Here is a 19,006-nt window from a genome sequence, read left to right as displayed (position 1 = left end):
GTGATAGTCTGCAGACAGGTGAACTCCCACTAGATCAACGATTGCCCACTATTGTTGTAGACTAATCTAGGGCTCTAGTATAATTTTCCCGATTCATGCTCTTGTATAGGTATAACTCATCATATCCTTATAAAGGCATCAGAATCATAACTATATTTACACAGCCAATGTAGTCCAAATACGGCATGGCTACTTCCACAGATTCCTAGAAATCACAAGAGTTCTTGGAGAGACCAAACCTCCAGCAGTCCGGGACTTTCCCCTGCTTCTGTATTGATTTGTCCTAGAACTCCTGGAGTCCTAAAAGAACTGCAAGTTTTTAGTGACGTATTATGTCCAACCTTACGTCAAACTCGGCACCTTCCAGGTATAAATATACCAGCATCTGCTCTAGCAAAACACACGGTGGTTTGGAGCAGATCGACTAACTACTTGCCCGACGCCCTGCTGTAGCGAGTGCCGAAGAAAGTCGACCCTCCAGCTGACGCACTGAGAGAGACGCTGTCTTTTCTCTTGCCGAGAAATCCAGCTCCGGTGTTTCCCAGCTACCCTTGCAGGTTACTGGGAGATCGAGTCCTGAGAGAGAGAGAGAGATACAAGACCTCCTACATTCTACAAACAAGGTACGGAGCTGATTAGACCCTTAGAGAATTCTTGGATAGATTCTTGGCAGAAACTATTTTAAATCAAGCTACATCTCACTTACTCCTTCCCATGTACTAGGCTTAGGTTAGGTACACCGGGGTAGGCGTATCTTAGAAGCACCAGTTGAATACATTAAGTCATCTTTTATCATTGTATGTATTTTATCCATTTTAAGTATCTTATGGCTTAGAAACCATATAAATGATTTTACAGTATTATTTCATAATACTCTTTTTACTGTACGCATTTTACTTTGACAAGTATTGCGATTGTAGCAATTCACTTCTCTTGCATGAGAATGAAGACTGCACAATAAATAACCTTTTTATTGAAAATGCCCGTCTCTCTATTTCTCTGCACTTCTGGTGAAACTAAGCATGCATGATTGACTGAGTGAAATAGCCATCTATTGTTTCCACGACTGTGGAGATATATTCCTTATTCTTGGGGAACAAAGTTGTCAAGTTATATGGTTGTCAGAAACTAATCCCTTCTTGTGTATTCGAGAAAGTTTCTAGTGACCTCTGAGCTAGCTGGCATTCACAAATTAAGTCTAACATATTCAATAGAGACCTAGTCGACTTCAGTCCTACGTCTAAACTATCTTTTATGTTATTCCAATGTGCAGAGCCTATTGGGAATATAGGAACTACACTACATGGCGCCCTACGTTTGATAGGGCGATAATTTAACGCTAGATATTAGAGTAACTCAGTCATGCTTTTCACACAGACCCCTTTCCGGTAAAAACTCCAATAGACGTCTGGAGTGTGTGAAAGGTTAATATCTGCCAAAACTTAGTAGGAGGAGAATCCTATGTATTAGTTTTTGGTTTGCTCAACGTTTAAGGATACAGTGTTCCAAAATATTGTGCACCTAATCTTTGTTTCCTTGAAAACTTGCTCTGCAAACTTTCAGTCAATAAAATGTCGGAGAGTGACGACAAAAGGGAGAGAGCTAGAAAAGCAGCTCAAGCAGTCTTAAATGAAACAGATCTCCAACAAAATGACCCAGATGCTATATACATCCCGGCAAATATAAGGAAAACCATAACTATAAAACTTATAGAAAATGGTGATCATCGAGAGGTGGTAAAGTTATATTTGTAACAGAGGCACATGAGTATCGGCAGACAGAGGTATTCTATTCATGGATATCTTTTCCAGCAGCAAATGCTGTGACACACGAGTTCCACTCCTACAAAACAGGAACCTCCAGTGGACTACGTTCCTTTCGAGGACGTTGAAATTCCACTAACTTACCAGGAGCATTAGCTCTGGTTTAATGGCGCCCTAAAACATCAAAATCACATTACCAGGCTCGGTCCACTAGGTAGACCAGGAGCTACATGGCCGGTTCTAGCCAGCTATACACCACATCCGGACATTGAAGAAATGTCAGACCGAGAACTGTTAGCTCAGCTAAATGAATTAACAAAAGCATATAGACAATTAGTTCAATTGACAATTGACGGTACAACCTGCCGCCAAAAATTAAAAGAAACAGAAATAACAGACCAGCCTTTTGAACTTGCCAGAATAATTGAAAAGTTCTATGAAGAATTAGGTAGAGATAGTTTGGGTGGGAAACCATTAAAACCACAACTAACAGAAAATCCTGAAAAAACTTTTATTAAGAATAATCTCACTACTCCAAAAAAGAAGTGGGAGAGTAATAAACAAACTCTTCCTAGAGAAAAATATTCTCAACCCAGAGGAAGATCTCCTTAACAGAGAGACAAGTCTCCCCGAAGGGAGCCCTCTGAAAAGAGATATAACCTCAGAAATAGGGATAATTTGAGAAAACCTGACAGATATCAAGATAATGATACACGTCCCTCTCGATCTTTTCAGACTTCCTCACAGAAATCTGAAAGAAGAGGCCGGTCAGAACATAAAGAAGAGCGTGTCAAGTCGAAAGACAAGGAACCAGCTCATCAAAGTAAAAAATCAAAATTTTCTAAAAAGAAGGTCGCAAGCATAAAGATAAAACATACTGAGGATCCTGAGAACACAACTCAAGAACGGGGAATGGGCCCAGACAATGCTAGATAGTGCAGCTGAAGTGACTGTAGCTCGCAAGATCCTGATGAGTCTTCTGGAATATGAATATATATATATATATATATATATATATATATATATATATATATATATATATATATATATATATATATATCTCGATCCCGAAACCTGGAAAGCCCCCTGAAGACTGTACCTCGTATCGCCCCATATCTTTAATCAATGCGGAGGCTAAAATCCTTGCGAAACTCCTTGCGATAAGATTGACGCCACACCTTGCCACCCTGATACATCCGGTCCAGACCGGTCTCATGCCAAGCAGAAACACGGCTCTGAACTTGAGGTGCTTGCATGGTGTGATGGCCCGTATACCATATATTCCGGAAACCAGCTGTTATCCTTTCCTTGGACGCTTGAATGGCGTTCGATATGGTTGAATGGCTCTACCTATTCGCTGCGCGTACTCACTTGGGCTATGGCCCCTAAATTCTGCGCATGGATAAGTCTACTATATGCCAAACCGCTGGCGCATGTTACGGCAAACTGTCACATATCCAAAGACTTTCCACTAACACGTGGCACGCGCCAAGGCTGCCCACTGTTACCGCTGCTCTTTGCCCTTGTGCTGGAGCCGCTGGCAGCATGGATTAGGTGGGAACCAATTATCCGGGGAATTAGGTGGGCGGAAGAGTGGGAAGCCCGCATCTCACTGTATACACATGACTTATTATTGGATATGGCCTCCCCTAGGCTCTCCATTCTGGTACTCCTAAATATATGTGAACTCTTTGGTTGGGCATCTGGTTATACCATAAACTGGTCCAAATCAATCTTATTTATACTTCATGGCCCGCCACCTCAACTCCCAAAAGATTATCCACTGCAGATCACGGAGGACACATTTAAATATTTGGGTATATATATATATATATATATATATATATATATATATATATATATATATATATATATATATATATAACCGCTAACTCGGATGAATTCTAAAAAAAGAAATCTCATACCTCCCTAGAGCGTTTAAAAAGTGATGCGATACACTGGGGCACATTACCATTGACACTGCTGGGAAAGGCAGCGTTTTTTTAAAATGATGGTGCTCCCTCGATTCCTGTACGCACTGGAAAATACACCATTCCCAGTGCTGCCAAGCTACAGCAAAACAATAGCAGCTCAGGTTTCCAGTTTGCTGTGGGGGAACAAACCGGCACACATAGCGCAGGGCAAATTGGTTAAAGGATGGTATGACGGTGGAATAGCACTTCCAAACATACAATTATTCTACTGGGCAGCACAGTTGAAAGTTGTTAATCAATGGATACACGCCCCGCAAACGGACCCCGCAGTCAAAGTAGACAGACACAGATTAGGAGCAGAAGGCATGATGTCTGCACTTTATAACAAGAAGCAAACCCCCTCATTACTTGGGCCCACAAAACATACAGTCTTCATATGGCACGGGCACACACTAAATTGGGCTGGTAAAGAGTTATAACCTAACTTACTCCTCTTTGGGATACACAGCGATTGGGAAGACTTAAGAATTGTAAGGGGTTGGCTCAATGAGACGCAATTGGCATATCCACTGTGGGCGACATGTGGAGCAAAGGGTAAGTAATTACATTCGAGCGTCTTAAAAAACAGTACGAGCTGGCACCCTCCAATATATTTTTATATAAGCAGGTAAAACACGCACCACAAGCTGCCTTACCACCCGGTACCGAGGTCCCCGTGGCCACCCCCCTACACAGAATAGCAGGGGGCACTGGCATCCCCGCGTGAGGTGGGAATACCTTCAAAACCTAAGTAAGTGCAGCTCAAAATACTACATTGTAGTAGGTACATTGAACCTACTACACTAGACTATTTGCAGAATAGGGACAACATCACACCCATACTGCCTGAGGCGATGTGGGGAGGAGGGTACATTCTATCATACCATGTGGCAATGTCCGAAGATCACGGAGTATTGGGTGAAGGTGATGAGAACAATATCACAAGCAGAGGAAGTGTCACTAGTGCCAGAACCCAAGAGATGTTTGCTAAATATTTGGGAACCGACTGACCTTACTCGCCCAGCACAGATTTGGGCCACGCTGGGGATAATGGTTGCAAAACGCAACATCGCACAAAAATGAGGCTTGGAAGAGTCGCCGACACTCACCGCATGGTGCAAGGACATGGACACAGCTATGGTGGCCGAGAAAGCAGTGTTCGTCAGTCGAGGTTGTCCTCGAAAGTGGAGCAGAGTTTGGGGGGCCTGGAATAAATTCACGGAATACATCTGGGAGACACCCAGGGTACAGGTGGAAGAGGGCTCTGATGAAGAGAACAGGAGGGAGACACAAGATTAATATGTAGGATACTGTCAATTACTGTACTGTGAATACTACCAATAAGCAAAATGCCACAAGAATGCAGTGTATGTACGTACTATCTAATTGATTTGTACCTTGATTATAATAAAAAGATTTTTTTTTAAAGAAAAACCTGGCTCTTCAACAAACCCCCTTCTTGATGGACTGAAACCTGCAAACCCCCCACAAACCCAGCGCCTTGAGACCCTTACGGGTGAGTAGTCGCGCTTAACAAACACCTGATTTGATTTGATTCCTGTCACAGACAAATGTTGGTTACAGAGCCCCTCTTGGAGTGTTTGTGGGGCTTGGAGCTGGACCACAACTCCTAGACCTGCGAGGGCTGCAACACCATGCATCCCAAAATACTGAGGGAGCACTCCCTAAAGCTCCTCACTGCTCAACTTCAATCTACTCTGAGCGCTCGAGGTCCCAATCGCGCATAAGGTCTCGGAACCACTCGTGGTCGAAATCACACTCTAAATTTCAATCGACAATTAAGGCAAACAAACATAAGAAGTTGAATTCTTCCCAGTGTCTTTCGTCATCTTCTAACAAGACGCGGATGTGTCGGCTCTTTAGGCGAGTTGGTGGAACTGAACCTGGGTCTGCTCCGTGTGTCCTCGATTTTCCCTGATCCAAAGGTACCCTTGCTTAGCTGAAGGAGTTCTGTATGCAGGCTGCCCGGCCCCACAGATGCAGGAGGGACCCCTTCTAGACCCACGCTGGTGGATTGGCCTTCGGCCACATGAATCCTTTACTGGATCTGGAGCGGAGCTGCTGGTGAGACAGAGACCTTTCACAACACCCCCGGGGGGGGGGGTGAGGGGGAGGGGGGGAAGGGGTGCACCCCCATCATTATTCCCAACAAGTTACCGACTGTAGCTCTGACCGGGTCCTGGCTTGCCGGAACAGTGCGGGTACCTTATTTGTTTGAGAGCCCTGGAGAAGGAGATGAATGGGACAGGTCATTGGACCCTTATGGTTACCAGCTCCTAGTAGAGGAACAGAACAACTGGTACGAGGAAGGAACTGGCGGAGTCAACTGGGTTCGACGTCACACCTGACACTTACCTGGTCTCACCTCCTACCGTGGCTACTAAGTAGGGAGCCTCTTTTACAATGGTAGTGCATAGCGTGGCTGAGGTCTTAGACCTATAATTGGCCACAGATGCAGTAAAGACAAACGTATTGATGAAGGTTCTTTAGCTGGTAGTCTTTCTTTCTGAACCACAACTACCCTTCAATGAAGCCCGTACAGATGTCCTACGCAGGGCCTGGTCCAAACCCTGCACATGGGCTCCTGTGCATAGGATAATTGCCCTCTACCATTGCCCCACTGCTGTGGACCCCAGTTTCATTACCCAGCACTCTATCCTGGAGAGCTTGGTGGTCGAAGCCTCCATTTCCAGAATGAATCCTGATGCGTTCCCTACCACTCCACCAGATAAGGAATCCAAGAGGCTGGATAACGTTGACAAGAGAAATTTCTCTGCTGCCAACCTAGCACTGCATGCATGCCTATTGGGTCGTTATTTCCATACGATATGGGACTTGGTTGCGCAAGTGCTGCCTATGGTCTCGGAGGAGGCCCAAGCCTTACTTTTCCAGACTATAGCTGATGAGCGTGATTCAGCTAAGTTCACCATAAGTTGTGGACTCGAACATGACTGACTTGCTGGGCAGAGCGATTTCTTTGTCTGTGGCATTGCATAGCAACGTCTGGCTCAGAACAACAGGCTTTTCGGGGGATGTCCAGGCTTTCCTCATGGACATGCACTTTGGAGCACAGGCGGATTCAGTGCTGGATTGCTTTAACAGCAGAGCTATGGCCAGGTCCATGGGCTTGTCTATGACCCCTCGCCAACACCGAGCCATTTTCTGCCACTTCCGTGGCCACAAAAGGGGTCTCCGGCTGTGCCTATTTCCTCCTAGCCTCCACAGGCTTCCCAGCCTGTTTGGTCCCGAGGGTGTGGATCTCTTAGACAATGTGGGACAGGCGGCCAGCTGTCTGATCAATCAATCCCCCACATCTACGGCAATCGCAGCTTCCAAGCCCCACTGGCGGTTCGTGATATCAGACCGCTGGTTCCAACAGATTATCCAAAGGGGCTACTTCCCTTTGTGACTACACTGCCATCCATGCCACCCACTTACGGTCGGCTTACGGAGGCCCATCTGTCCTTTCTCTTTCAAGAAGTGCAGGCTCTCTTTACCTAAGGAGCCATCAAGAGGGTGCCTGCATCAGAAGTAGGTTGTGCTTGTTATTTCTGCTACTTTCTAGTGCCAAAGAAGGAAAGAGGACTTTGTCCATACCTAGACTTGTGCCCTCTCAACCTCTTCTTCTATGGACATGTGCCTACTTCCTTTCAAAGGTTGCGACTCTCTTTCATGTAGGCTTGAATATCACCATGCCTACCTTCTTTGTGCTGCCTCATCCCTCCAAGGAAGAGGATTGACTCCACGGTGTTGACCAAAAAGAACATTGTCATTCTACTTCCTGGCTACGCAGAGTTAAGAAAGAGAAGGCGGGCAGAAACAGACCATGTTGAGATGGATCATTCTATGCATTAAGATCTTCTATGCATTAGCCAAGAAGTAACCTTCTGAAGGCTCACTCCACCAGAGCCAAGGCTGTGATCACTGCATTAGCGTGTGGTGTCCTTGTCCTGGACATTTGTCAGGCTGCAGCTCGGGCTTAACTGCACACGTTCACGAAGCACTACTGGCTGGAGAGTCAGGTTTGTTGTGACGGGCACTTCTCCCCTTCGGTCCTGCAGGACTTTCTAATTTAACGGGCTTTGCAGTTCCACCTCCGGGGAGGTATTGCTTGGGTATATATCTAAGGTAATGAATCTGATGCTAGAAGTCTATCAGATGAACACATTACCTACATTCAGTAATGCCTTATCTCGTAGAAACTCTGTCTAGCCGCAGATTGCTTCCAACCATCCCATTTTCCCTGCTCCATGAACCTAATACAGTTTAAGGGAATTCCTTCTCAGGGCTTTATCTTGTCACACCAGTGGTAGTTCTCATTATAGTTCAGCGCTCCTGTTCTGGAAATTCGTGAAAGTAACTGATTGCAGCACACCAGGGTGATACCATGTTGATCTGTTTTGGGGATGATGCCAACCCAGAGCTGAACAGCGCCGCCAGGTATGGAATCTGCGGCCAGATAGTTTCTACCAGATAAGGCGTTACCGAAGGAAAGTATTTTGTTCTTTAGATCTGGCTGGACAGTGCATAGATAATTACCTATTGGCATTGCTAATGCTTGTATTAACTCTTGTGTTGTGTTCGATTAGTTCCATCTGTCCTTTAACTTCACTCTTTTTTCTGTGCACCAAGCCCTGTTTTTATTCTTGTTTGACAAACAGGAGTTATCCACTCTTTCCATGTATGCATCTCCTAATTTACATTTTTTTGTTCTTTTCTTTTGCATGCCTTTCCTCTTCTCCACACAGGGTAACATGCTGCCTGATAGCATTCTTTAATAAATGATTTTTAATTCCCGTAACTCCCCAGTGATCGAGTTACAAATCTCTGTTGACTTCCATGTTCTTATTTTTGCGGTACGTTGTTCTATTTTTTGCTACAATGAATTGGCCACTATGATTCTCGCTGTTGTGATTCACTGTTCTTAGCTGCCTCTTCCACAATGTCCATGCCCAACTGCAACTGGCCAAAAACTACAAGAAGCGAACTGATAGGGGCACTCTTATGCTCACAAAGAAAGGGAAGCACAACTGCATACCATACGTAAATATTACTTTCTGAACTGCCAAGCAGTTACCTGCTCCAACATAAAGTCAGGGGTGTGGAATTTAATAAAATATCTACTCGTCCATGAGGCAGGTTGCTACATAAATCTTGTCCAGGAACAAAATCCACTTGCCCCTTTGGTGCCATGTAGTACAACGACAAATTATGGCAGCACTCTTGTGATAAAAGAGCTCTGATATAGCCTTTCTGATTATGCCAGGTCTCATCCCATAGTACTGTTTGAATACTTGCAATCCCTTATGTTGCCACGTTTCCGCAGATCTACATAATGGGGCTGAAGGTAGTGGTAATCAATAGTTCCGGGGTTAGAATGCCCTTTTGAGTCTGTGCAAACCTACGAACATGCATGTTTTCAGGGTTTTTGACAACTCTTATCTAATCTTTTCCCATACTGAGAAATGTTGGAAATTTACTCCTCGACAATTGCAGACATTAATCTTCTTCCAGAGTTGGGGAAAAAGTGGTTGGAGGGAAAGTAAACTTGCAGACACTCAGATGTTCGCATGAGCAAATCTAAACATGCATATTTGCTCATGCTAAAATGCAGTTCACAAATATTTCCTAGGAGTACTATTTTTTTGTCATACTTCTGTAAATTCTTGGGAATTCACGAAAGCCATATAGCTGCACTTAATGCAAGGACCTATATCATGGGTGCAGTTTTGAGAATTTCTTTAATAATTGGGCCCCTAATGTGGTCTAGGGTTGACCGTGACCTTTTGTGTTTATTCAAAATCTGTCTCAATCTATGTATCGGCTGGATTCCCTGTGAGTGACAGCATTTTGCTCTTTCACAAGGAACATCTCAGCACACACATTAGTTTTGTTCAGTGCCAGTAACAACTGTGGCAGTGTGTGCTTTTTGAGTTCAAAAACCATGTTTGCTTGTACCAATGTTTGCTATAATGATGATGGCCCGGCAGCTCCTACACCAATAGGTTTTTACAAAAACCATGCCAAAACAAGTCACACATTGACAAAACTAAACAAGCATTGGAAATGCAATAGGTCTCGCACCATTAGAGTTAGTGCTTTTAGAATTGTTTATGGGTTTTTTTTGTAAATGTTTAGCATTTTTGTTTCCTGTAGCCTATGCTAAAGAATTACAAATAAAAAAAGCCATAAACATTTCTAAAAGCTCTAACTGAAATGGTCTGAGACCTAATGCACTGTGTGAGGGTGAGGGGTTGAGGGTGAGTGAGGGTGGGTGAGGGTGAGTGAGGGTGAGGGTGAGTGAGGGTGAGGGGTTGAGGGTGAGTGAGGGTGAGTGAGAGTGAGGGTGGGTGAGGGTGAGTGTGGGTGAGTGAGGGTGAGTGAGGGTGAGGGGTTGAGGTTGAGGGTGAGGTGTTGAGGGTGAGGGTGAGTGAGGGTTTGAGGGTGAGTGAGGGTGAGTTAGGGTGAGGCGTTCAGGGTGAGTGAGGGTGAGGTGTTGAGGGTGAGTGAGGATGAGTGAGGGTGAGGGTGAGTGAGGGGTTGAGGTTGAGTGAGGGTGAGGGTGAGTGAGGGTTGAGGGTGAGGGGTTGAGGGTGAGTGAGGGGTTGAGGGTGAGTGAGGGTGAGTGAGGTGTTGAGGTTGAGTGAGGGTGAGTTAGGGTGAGGGGTTGAGGGTGAGTGAGGGTGAGTGAGGTGTTGAGGGTGAGTGAGGGTGAGTGAGGGTGAGTGAGGGTGAGTGAGGGTGAGGGTGAGGGGTTGAGGGTGGTGAGGGTGAGGGTGAGTTGTTGAGGGTGAGTGAGGGTGAGGAGTTGAGGGTGAGTGAGGGGTTGAGTGAGGGTGAGGGTGAGGGGTTGAGGGTGAGTGAGGATGAGTGAGAGTGAGGGTGAGTGGTTGAGGGTGAGTGAGGGTGAGTGTGGGTGAGGGTGAGGGTGAGTGAGGGTGAGGGTGAGGGGTTGAGGGTGGGTGAGGGTGAGTGAGTGTGAGGGGTTAAGGGTGAGTGAGGGTGAGGGTGAGTGAGGGTGAGACCTAAAAACGACTTGAAAAAACAAGATCACACAGAAAACCAGCTTCTACTTCAAGTTATTTGTTGGAGCCCTCACACCTCTCAGAAAGTAGGCACTCTGAACTTTTTTTAAATGTATTTTCTTTTCTTTAATGGTACACATTCGCAACTCAAAAGTGTAAAGGAGTTGATAAACCAAAGGAACAGTGAATTATATTTAATTTCGATAATTTTATGGAGATTTCATCGACCTCTGCAGCAACAGCATGTCTGTCTGCATGCGTTTGTGTCTGGGAGAGAAATAAAACGTGTCTTGCAAATCACCTGTGTACCAGGTATGCTGGAGTCTCCGAAATACGATTTATTATTAATGTTAATACATGACAACATACACAAGAAGCACCTTCTCTACATGCTACCACGCGAGAATGAGCATGTTAAACTCTGCAGAGCACACTTTGGCATGAAGCACCCGGCTGCGGTGCGGTGTACAGTCTGTCTGCAAATCACTCGGCGCTGGCAGGCAATTAGTGTGCATGAACAAGTGAAGTTTTTATCGCACCGACCACGCGCGCTGAGCTCTGAGGAACATTCCCTAAATGTGCTGATATTTTGTGAAACGGGCACATGCCAAATGCGTGATGTGTGGCGCTGCTCAGTGAGACACAACACCACAACTTAAAAACAGTGTTCACAACAAGTTCTCACTTCCACTCTCTTGACAAACAACAGGCATGTCTAATTCGATATCAGCACGTTGTTATTGTTCACGTGCTCCTGAAAAGTAAAGTTATTTTCACATGCTGTGTTAGCTTTTCATGTAGCGCGGTACTTGTTAAAGCATATAGCACACCTTTGTTAGCGGAACTTGAATTTCAACACACAGCATTTACTGTTCGTAATACATGCAGTTCTGATTATGTAAACATCATTAAAATGCTGTGTTGCACCTTTCAGTTATCTGAAAGAAAACGCATCGATAAATCATTTAAATACTACTTCACTTTACAGACACTTCTGTGCAAAAGTTTAAGTTTGAGACCAACAAGAAGTAACCATACCGAACATGAAAAGAGTATGGGGCTATACAAATAAAAATAAACAACACGCAATTCCTTTCCCGCATTAAAACACCGCCCAGCCGAGAAGAAAGTCACAAACACCCAACTCCAATGACATTCCAACTTCAAAGGAGCCAACAGAAACACAGGAAACGAAAGAAAACTGCTGCAGAGAAGCTCTTCCAACTGCACAAAAGCCAGACACCTACCTAGGAGCGAGGAAACGCTGCATCCACCGGCGTCAAGGCGAAGGAAAAGTTAATCACTAGTGAAAAAAAAAGCGAAAGAGAAAGCAGGGTAACCTGACCCAGGAGGGGGGAGGAGGGAGGAGAAATGCGTCTCGGCTGGAGTAGGGGGCGGAGCAGGGAGAGCAGGCTTTGAAATGCACTTCACACGGCCGGCCGGTCGTGAAACTGAAAGCATGGCCGGCCGGCCGTGAAAGCCTTTGATGCCGCAGGGGGTGGAGCGGCACCAGCTGGGAGAGTAGGCAAGGCAGGCGGCTGGGGGCATGTGCACGCGCTTTTAAGCTCAATGCGCATGCGCATTGAGCTTAAAAGTCACGGGCACTGCAAGGAATCGCCACGATTCCTTGCAAGTTGGACAAAGAGTGGATAAGCCCCCATAGTCTCGCTTGCTCGATGCGCATGCGCATCGACAGGCGAGACCTAAAACCACCAATTTCAGACCTACTGGCTTTGCCAATGCTTGTTTCTTTTTGTTTCCCATAATCGTATTGAAACTGGTTACACTGGCTTTCCATTTTGAATATTTTGGGGAAATACTAGCATGCATCTGCACGTTACTAAATGATGCTGCAAAGAAATGGTACCTGAAATTTTACAGTAGTTTAGCAAAATTCCTGCTTTAATTTTTTTATGAACATTTTGTTTTGAAAGCAAAGAATCATCAATCTTGCTTTCAAGCTTCTGCAAATATTTGCATCAAATCAGTGAGCATTCTAGGAGCATTATACATAGCCTTATTTTGCTAAACTTTAAAAATGTGTGTACACATTTTTATACGCGGCAGGGTACGGAACCAATGTCAGCGGGCTCGATAAATCTCGCCTCTGTGCCTCTCTAACCATGGGTCCCACACTGCAACTCTGGGCAATAGCTTGCTTAATCTCCACAACGGCCCCATCACTGCCGGGGATGCCTGGCTTCACCTTGGAGATGCCCAATAGGGACCATCTCACAGGGAAAGCAGGACGGGTTCCCGAGCGGTACACAGCGCCAAGAAACCCCAGGGTGAACGTGCGCTCTACAAATTCATACTAACATAACATAACGTAACATACTGGAACTACTGTCCGTAGTGCAGTCGGAGCTTACATTTACTTAGAGTGCTCACCCTAATAATAAAGGCTTTCAATTAATGACCATAAATAAAGGTTTGAACAGCATTAGCATATGGGCAAAAATATTATCTTAACTGCAGACAGTGCCCTGCCCTGATCCATAATGTGGTACTGCAAACTGGCATCCAAAGCGTTTGTGCTGCAGGGGGTTGAGCCTACTTTTCCCAAGGACAAAACACACATGAAAACTTGTTGCCCTTGACCCCAACCAATATGTCCTGGGCGTCAGGCTATAGGAATACCACATCCCTGAAAGTTCATGAAAAATGCATGTGAAGTGAATAAGTCACCATAAAAGTAACTTCATCCTTTCCTTGAGCTGAATCCCCCAATTCCCAAGAAAACTAGTTCAGCAAGTGCACGTCTGATTGTTTTGCTAGAAGTAGTCGGTGTAGAGAATCCACATTAAACATTCAAATAATAACACACCACAAAGGAGCATGTTCTGTTGCAGTCTCGGTCAGGGTGAATAGCGCGGCAGGTCTTCGGTTGTCATTGCTGCCCATATCGATCTTAAATTCTATTGTTTTGTTCGTTTGATTAACGGTTGGAAAGTGTAGTTCTGTCTTAATGAATGGGGTCATTATCACTTATAGGAGCTCATTCTACTGACCTGGAAAGGCTAAGTATTAATGCCGGGTTTCAATCCTATGTCTTGTGTGTTACTAATATATCTCTACAAAGTGCTCTCTCTCCATCTACCTTTAGTTTGAAACTTATAGGATTTTTTTGTGTATGTGTGTGCTCGTGCTCGTGATTGTGGTTTGGTTGTTAGATTATGGCCTGCCGTACAGAGTTATAATACTCGTTATGTTTTGAGCATCTGTAGCTGCTGTTTGAATAGACTGAGGCACAGTGAACATTCTCTAGAGTTGTGATTTCCTTTATCCTGTCCCTTTGTATGTTCCCAGTTTTTGTTTGAAAACTAGAGTACAAAATGAGCATTATCGCACTCAGACGAGCAGAGCACACGGTGGTTCTTGTATGTCTATTAGCTCCATTTATTCTTTGTTTTAGTGTCCCAGAAGGTGTATTGCTTGTACTTTCTTTGTTCTGTTGTTCGCCAGTGAGTGGCAGTGCAAAGCTTTTGGTTGGCGTATAGCACCTCTTGGTGCATTCTCTAAACTAGTGACCAAGTTCACACATCTATATTTCAGGTTGTTTGCTAATGACCTTTCAGTACAAATGGTCATTGAGTTCTAGGTCATTAACCCCTTCGCTGCTCATGACTAGCTCAGCTCGTCATGCTTATGACGAGCTGAGCTTTTCCAGCACAGGAGGGGAATTGCCTTAGCAGTCATGTGGTTAACGAACTTGCAGGGCAAAACTGGGACAGAAAATAGGCTTATTTATTTTTATTTATTTATAAAGTTTTATATATCACGAACAAGATCTGGCATCTAATTAAAAGTGGCCCCATTAGTTAATCAGATAGCTAATAAAAGTGGCCTTTATTTGCAAATCGGGCAGTTTGTAGGTGTTTTGCAAGTTTTGGGAGACTGTATGCATTTGTGCTTGCTGCAGGTTATATTTGGGGTAATATCAGTGAATCAATCAGTAAAAAGTGACTCACCAGACCATAATACACGCCCACTAGCAGCCAAAAATACTTGGCCACACACAGTTGGCCTCACACAGACCTGGTATGAATATAGTGTTTGTAGGAATATATTAGGTTGATAGGAGGCAGGCTATTGATTCCAAGCTTTATGAATGAGCACTTAGGGTACCCAGAGGTCCCATCCACACTGTCCCCCTCCAAGAATCTTTGAATCGGCCCACCACTGCTCCTCTTGGGCTAGGGTAGCGAGGTTGGCAGTCTCCAAGCCATATGGAAATAGCTATTACTGGCTCCTGGGCATGTTAACCTTCCTCAGGGGAGAGGTCTTCAAACTAGGTGCCCCGCCCCCCTTGGGGGACCATAATTGATTGCAGAGGGGTTGCCAGGCTCTGGTTAAAAGAAGAATCATGCTGATAGCAGTACTTTGTTTAAAGCTGTAAAAAAGATCAGCTGTAAGCCACTCTGTAATGGACCATTACTAACATCATTTGTCATTATATCTGGCTGGGAGTGGGAGTCAAAAGTGAAGGAACTCCAGATAATATTCAGATTAACTCCTTTCCTTATTTTGGAAAATCACACGGTGGATACTTTTACACATTAGTAAGGCCTAGCTAACCAGAATAGTATGTAATTGGTTGCATTGTTATTAGTTCTAGCATTAATGCCAGAATCCTGCATAAAAGTGCATTCTTTCCCTCAGACCTTCAAAAAAACATTGGGTGAAATCGATTGCACAAACTTTTTCACATCCCCAGACTCCATAACACCTGAAAGTAAATCACTGGTAAAGAACCTCTTTTTGGCACAGCTCAAGTTATTAAGAGCAGAAAAAGAAAATTGTAAACCCACAAATTCCACCTATAACGAATTCACAGCAAAGCATTGAATGGAACCTTATTTAAGAGTCATGTTTAACGCCCAGGACTGCTTTGTCATGACACGGTTCAGACTAAACATGCTGCATCATATTCTCGCGGTCCCGGCAGGGTTTACTCACACACTGGCGGAGAAGGGTACCTGCGGCTGCGACCACAGGTCTCCGCAGGATACCCTTCATTTTGTCCTATTGTGTCCATTTTATACTATGCCCAGACGTAAGTTCCTGGTGGGGATTCTGAAAGACATAAAACCTAAACATGCAAGAACGGCTCTGAGATTCCTACAGGAAGCAGAGGACGCATATACCCTCTTTTGCATCATAAACTTTATTCGTGTAGCGATAAGACTAAGAAATACCAGATAAAATTGACCATTGACATTTGCCTGTTCCCATGATGAGTTAAATTGCATGAACATTTTAATCAATGACTCCCGTATTTATTGATTTATTTATGTGTTTTTCCCTAAAAACTTTTTATGTGTGTATTTTGTATCTGTGCTTTTATGGTGTCTTTTTAAGAACCGAAATAAAGATTATAAATTGAAATTGACTTAACTTAAAACGCACCTGCTTCAACTAAGAGAATGGGGGCTGTTCTGAAGGTCAGGTGTTTTGTTTCTTTGGCTTCGATATTTAACGGTGCGTTTTTTTTTTCAGGTGCAGCCTGGACCGCCGCCTTGTCCTGCCTTCTTCCCGGAAAAACAAGAACTAACACTGCCTCCAGATGGCCTTTGGGTGCTGCGTCTCCCTTACTCCTATGTAACTGAAGCGGGACCGTGCTACCCGCCTAAAGATAACCAGCAGCTCCTGTCTTGCAAGCTACTCCGTGGGGTGGTCAAGGCCATTACACAGTGAGGCTCCTGCCCACTGTCATGGCGTAGACTGGCTGTGGTCTTAGAAGCCAGATTATGGATTATGATTCATGTTTTTGCACAGAAATCACTGATTGGTTGCTGAGGACCCCCATTACAAGTAGACAAAGGGTCAAAGTATCAAAAATTACCATAGTGAACTGGAACTCCTTGAAAATACTTCTGTTAATGAAGTTTTGTGTATCATTGAAACCGATATCAGTCATCTGACAATTGACCACTGTCTTGTATTGGAGCTCGCTCTTAGCAATGGAGAACATGTTGAGGGAGTATGTCCCAGAGCAGCATGACTAGATGCTCATTAACTTGACCTACCATGTTTCTGAAGTTTCAGAGAAGCCAGTTTTCCCAGTTATGCTTATCCAGAAATCAGGGATGCTTTGCACTTGTTGTCAGTATTGAAGGACTTGTTGAGATCTGTAAGCCGCCATTACAGCCAAGTTTGTTTCAATTACAAATTAAACAGAGCAAATACGTTTTATACCCTTGAATCAAGGAACAGAAAATGTTAAAGAATCTGGGCTATCTGCTTAGATATACCCAATAAAAGAATTGAATCTAGGTTGACAAGCATAGTAACCCATTTTCAGCTTTGGTCATTGTGCACAGCTTTGTTGGCTTGAGGGCGATATTGATGCCGTGCCCTATAAAAGGGTGCACAGTTGGGGAAGAAAGAGGTGTCCAAGAGTATTCATGGGCAAAGCTTGGTGGTAGAATGAAGCTTGTGTGAACTGTAGAACTCTGAGGCAATCAATTTGGCAGTATTTTGTTTCGTTTTATTTTATGAAAAGGCCTTTCAGAACAACACTTTCATTGTTACTGCTTCCATTACAATGTGACTTGGAAGAGGGTCGTAATCTCTTTCATAAAAGTAAAGATGATCTTCAGTACCGCAAATGGTGCCCTGAATCACCGTAGAAATCTCATTCTAGGTATTAACAGACTTTTAGAGAAAACTTGATTACTTGAAAAGCATTTTATTTGTGAAGAACAAACAAGTATTTGACACCAGACTGTGAGGCTTTTCCTAGAGTCCTAGGGCAGTGAGCGGTCAATAGGCAGTAATATTTTAAGAGGTGGTATCGGTTGGAATAACAGAAAAAACATGAAAAAAATCAATAACTCAAATCTATCGGTGCAGAGTCAGTGCTATCATTTCAAGGATAATAAGAACATGTATTTAGTGGCAGGTTTGTAGATTAGGTAAAAATCAGTTGCATACCTTATGGCGCTGAGATACAACCCACACGTTTGTAGTTCCATGGTGCTCGGTGTTATACATGTTTTTAACATTGGCTCAATTGCTAATGCTTTCCTAAAGGCTCTAGACACTGATCTTATATTTTCCCCAGACTATGTAGGATGAGGGATGTTTCCTTCCTAAGGATGAGGTTTGTTATTTGGACATAGGAGGTGGTGATTCTGTCAGAGCCCTAGAAAAGAAGGCACCTCTTAGAATCAAATCCATGGGACTCTTGTTATTGGGAATGGATGGATCCTTAACCGGGGAGAGCCAGTATTGCACAGGGTACCAGGTGCCTATGCAAGCTGACTGCATGTTAGTACTTTTATTTTGATGGGGAGGGCGGAGCAAGCAATATAATGCAGGAGGGACCACTCAAACACTACTTAATGGGATACTTAACTACTTAAACACTACTTAATGGGCTTAGAAGTCTCGCGCATCACTCCATACTAGTGCTACTCCCTGTTGAAGTAAAACGCTGCTGCTGGAAGTGCTGACCGGCATTTCATCTTTTTAAATACGACCCGATTTTAAATGTATTATTGATAGGAAAGCCCGCGCAGCATTTGTGTAAATACTTTATCGCATTGCCTGCATACTAATTGTGAAATCACTCACCACTTTGGTGAGCTTCGTGCTCTGTCTTTCCCCCCTGCCTGCCATCTTAGGTGTGGGATCAGGGCTTGTGATGCTCCCAAGACTCCATCTTGGGGAGCGTGCTAGTCTTTATCTGGGACATTCACCACACCCCACTCAAATGCTGACATGCAGACGCGCAGCTTTAGAGCCCAGCGTGCGCGTCGGAGGTGCGCCAGAGGTAAGCTCGTCTACGCCCTTCCACGCCAGTACGGGCCTAGGGGCTACCCGCTCTGCTTCCTTTACATCTGCCATCGGTTCCACTATCATCTACACAAGTGAGGAGTTGAAAGCACTCAGATATGTTTCACCGATATGCTGCTCTACCTGCATTTTGCCTATGAATAACTTTAGTTGTACATACTGTGGTTTTGCCACTGGAAAGATGTTGTTATGTAACTCCATGAAACGTCTACATAAGCGTGGCAAATCCAGAGGACGATCTGGTGTACTCAAGCCTACCATCCCCTGTCAGAAACTCCACTTTTGGAGTGTAAATTGTAGGTCACTCCCTAAGCATAAAGAGAATATTTACGATTTTATAGCTCAAGAGAACCCCGATGCCTTGTTTCCTACTGAAACATGGCTCCATGAAAGCTCTGGTCCGGACATTGCTATGGCCATTCCT

The 19,006-nt window shown here is 44.3% G+C and overlaps 1 protein-coding gene across 1 annotated transcript in view; it reads left to right on the top strand.

Moving 5' to 3' along the window:
* The window catches only part of SMG8 (SMG8 nonsense mediated mRNA decay factor), a 65,642-nt gene extending 48,567 nt beyond the window's left edge, over positions 1 to 17,075 (top strand). Inside the window, exon 4 of the mRNA XM_086954969.1 lies at positions 16,282 to 17,075. Within this exon, the coding sequence (XP_086811095.1) occupies positions 16,282 to 16,479 (198 nt within the window). The 3' untranslated portion in view covers positions 16,480 to 17,075. The remainder of the gene's footprint in view (positions 1 to 16,281) is intronic.
* Positions 17,076 to 19,006: the final 1,931 nt, after the last annotated feature.

The sequence above is a fragment of the Lissotriton vulgaris genome, chromosome 2_1, assembly GCF_964263255.1.
Source record: "Lissotriton vulgaris chromosome 2_1, aLisVul1.2, whole genome shotgun sequence".
NCBI classification, from domain to species: Eukaryota; Metazoa; Chordata; class Amphibia; order Caudata; family Salamandridae; genus Lissotriton; species Lissotriton vulgaris.
This window is presented reverse-complemented; position numbering and strand designations above follow the sequence as displayed.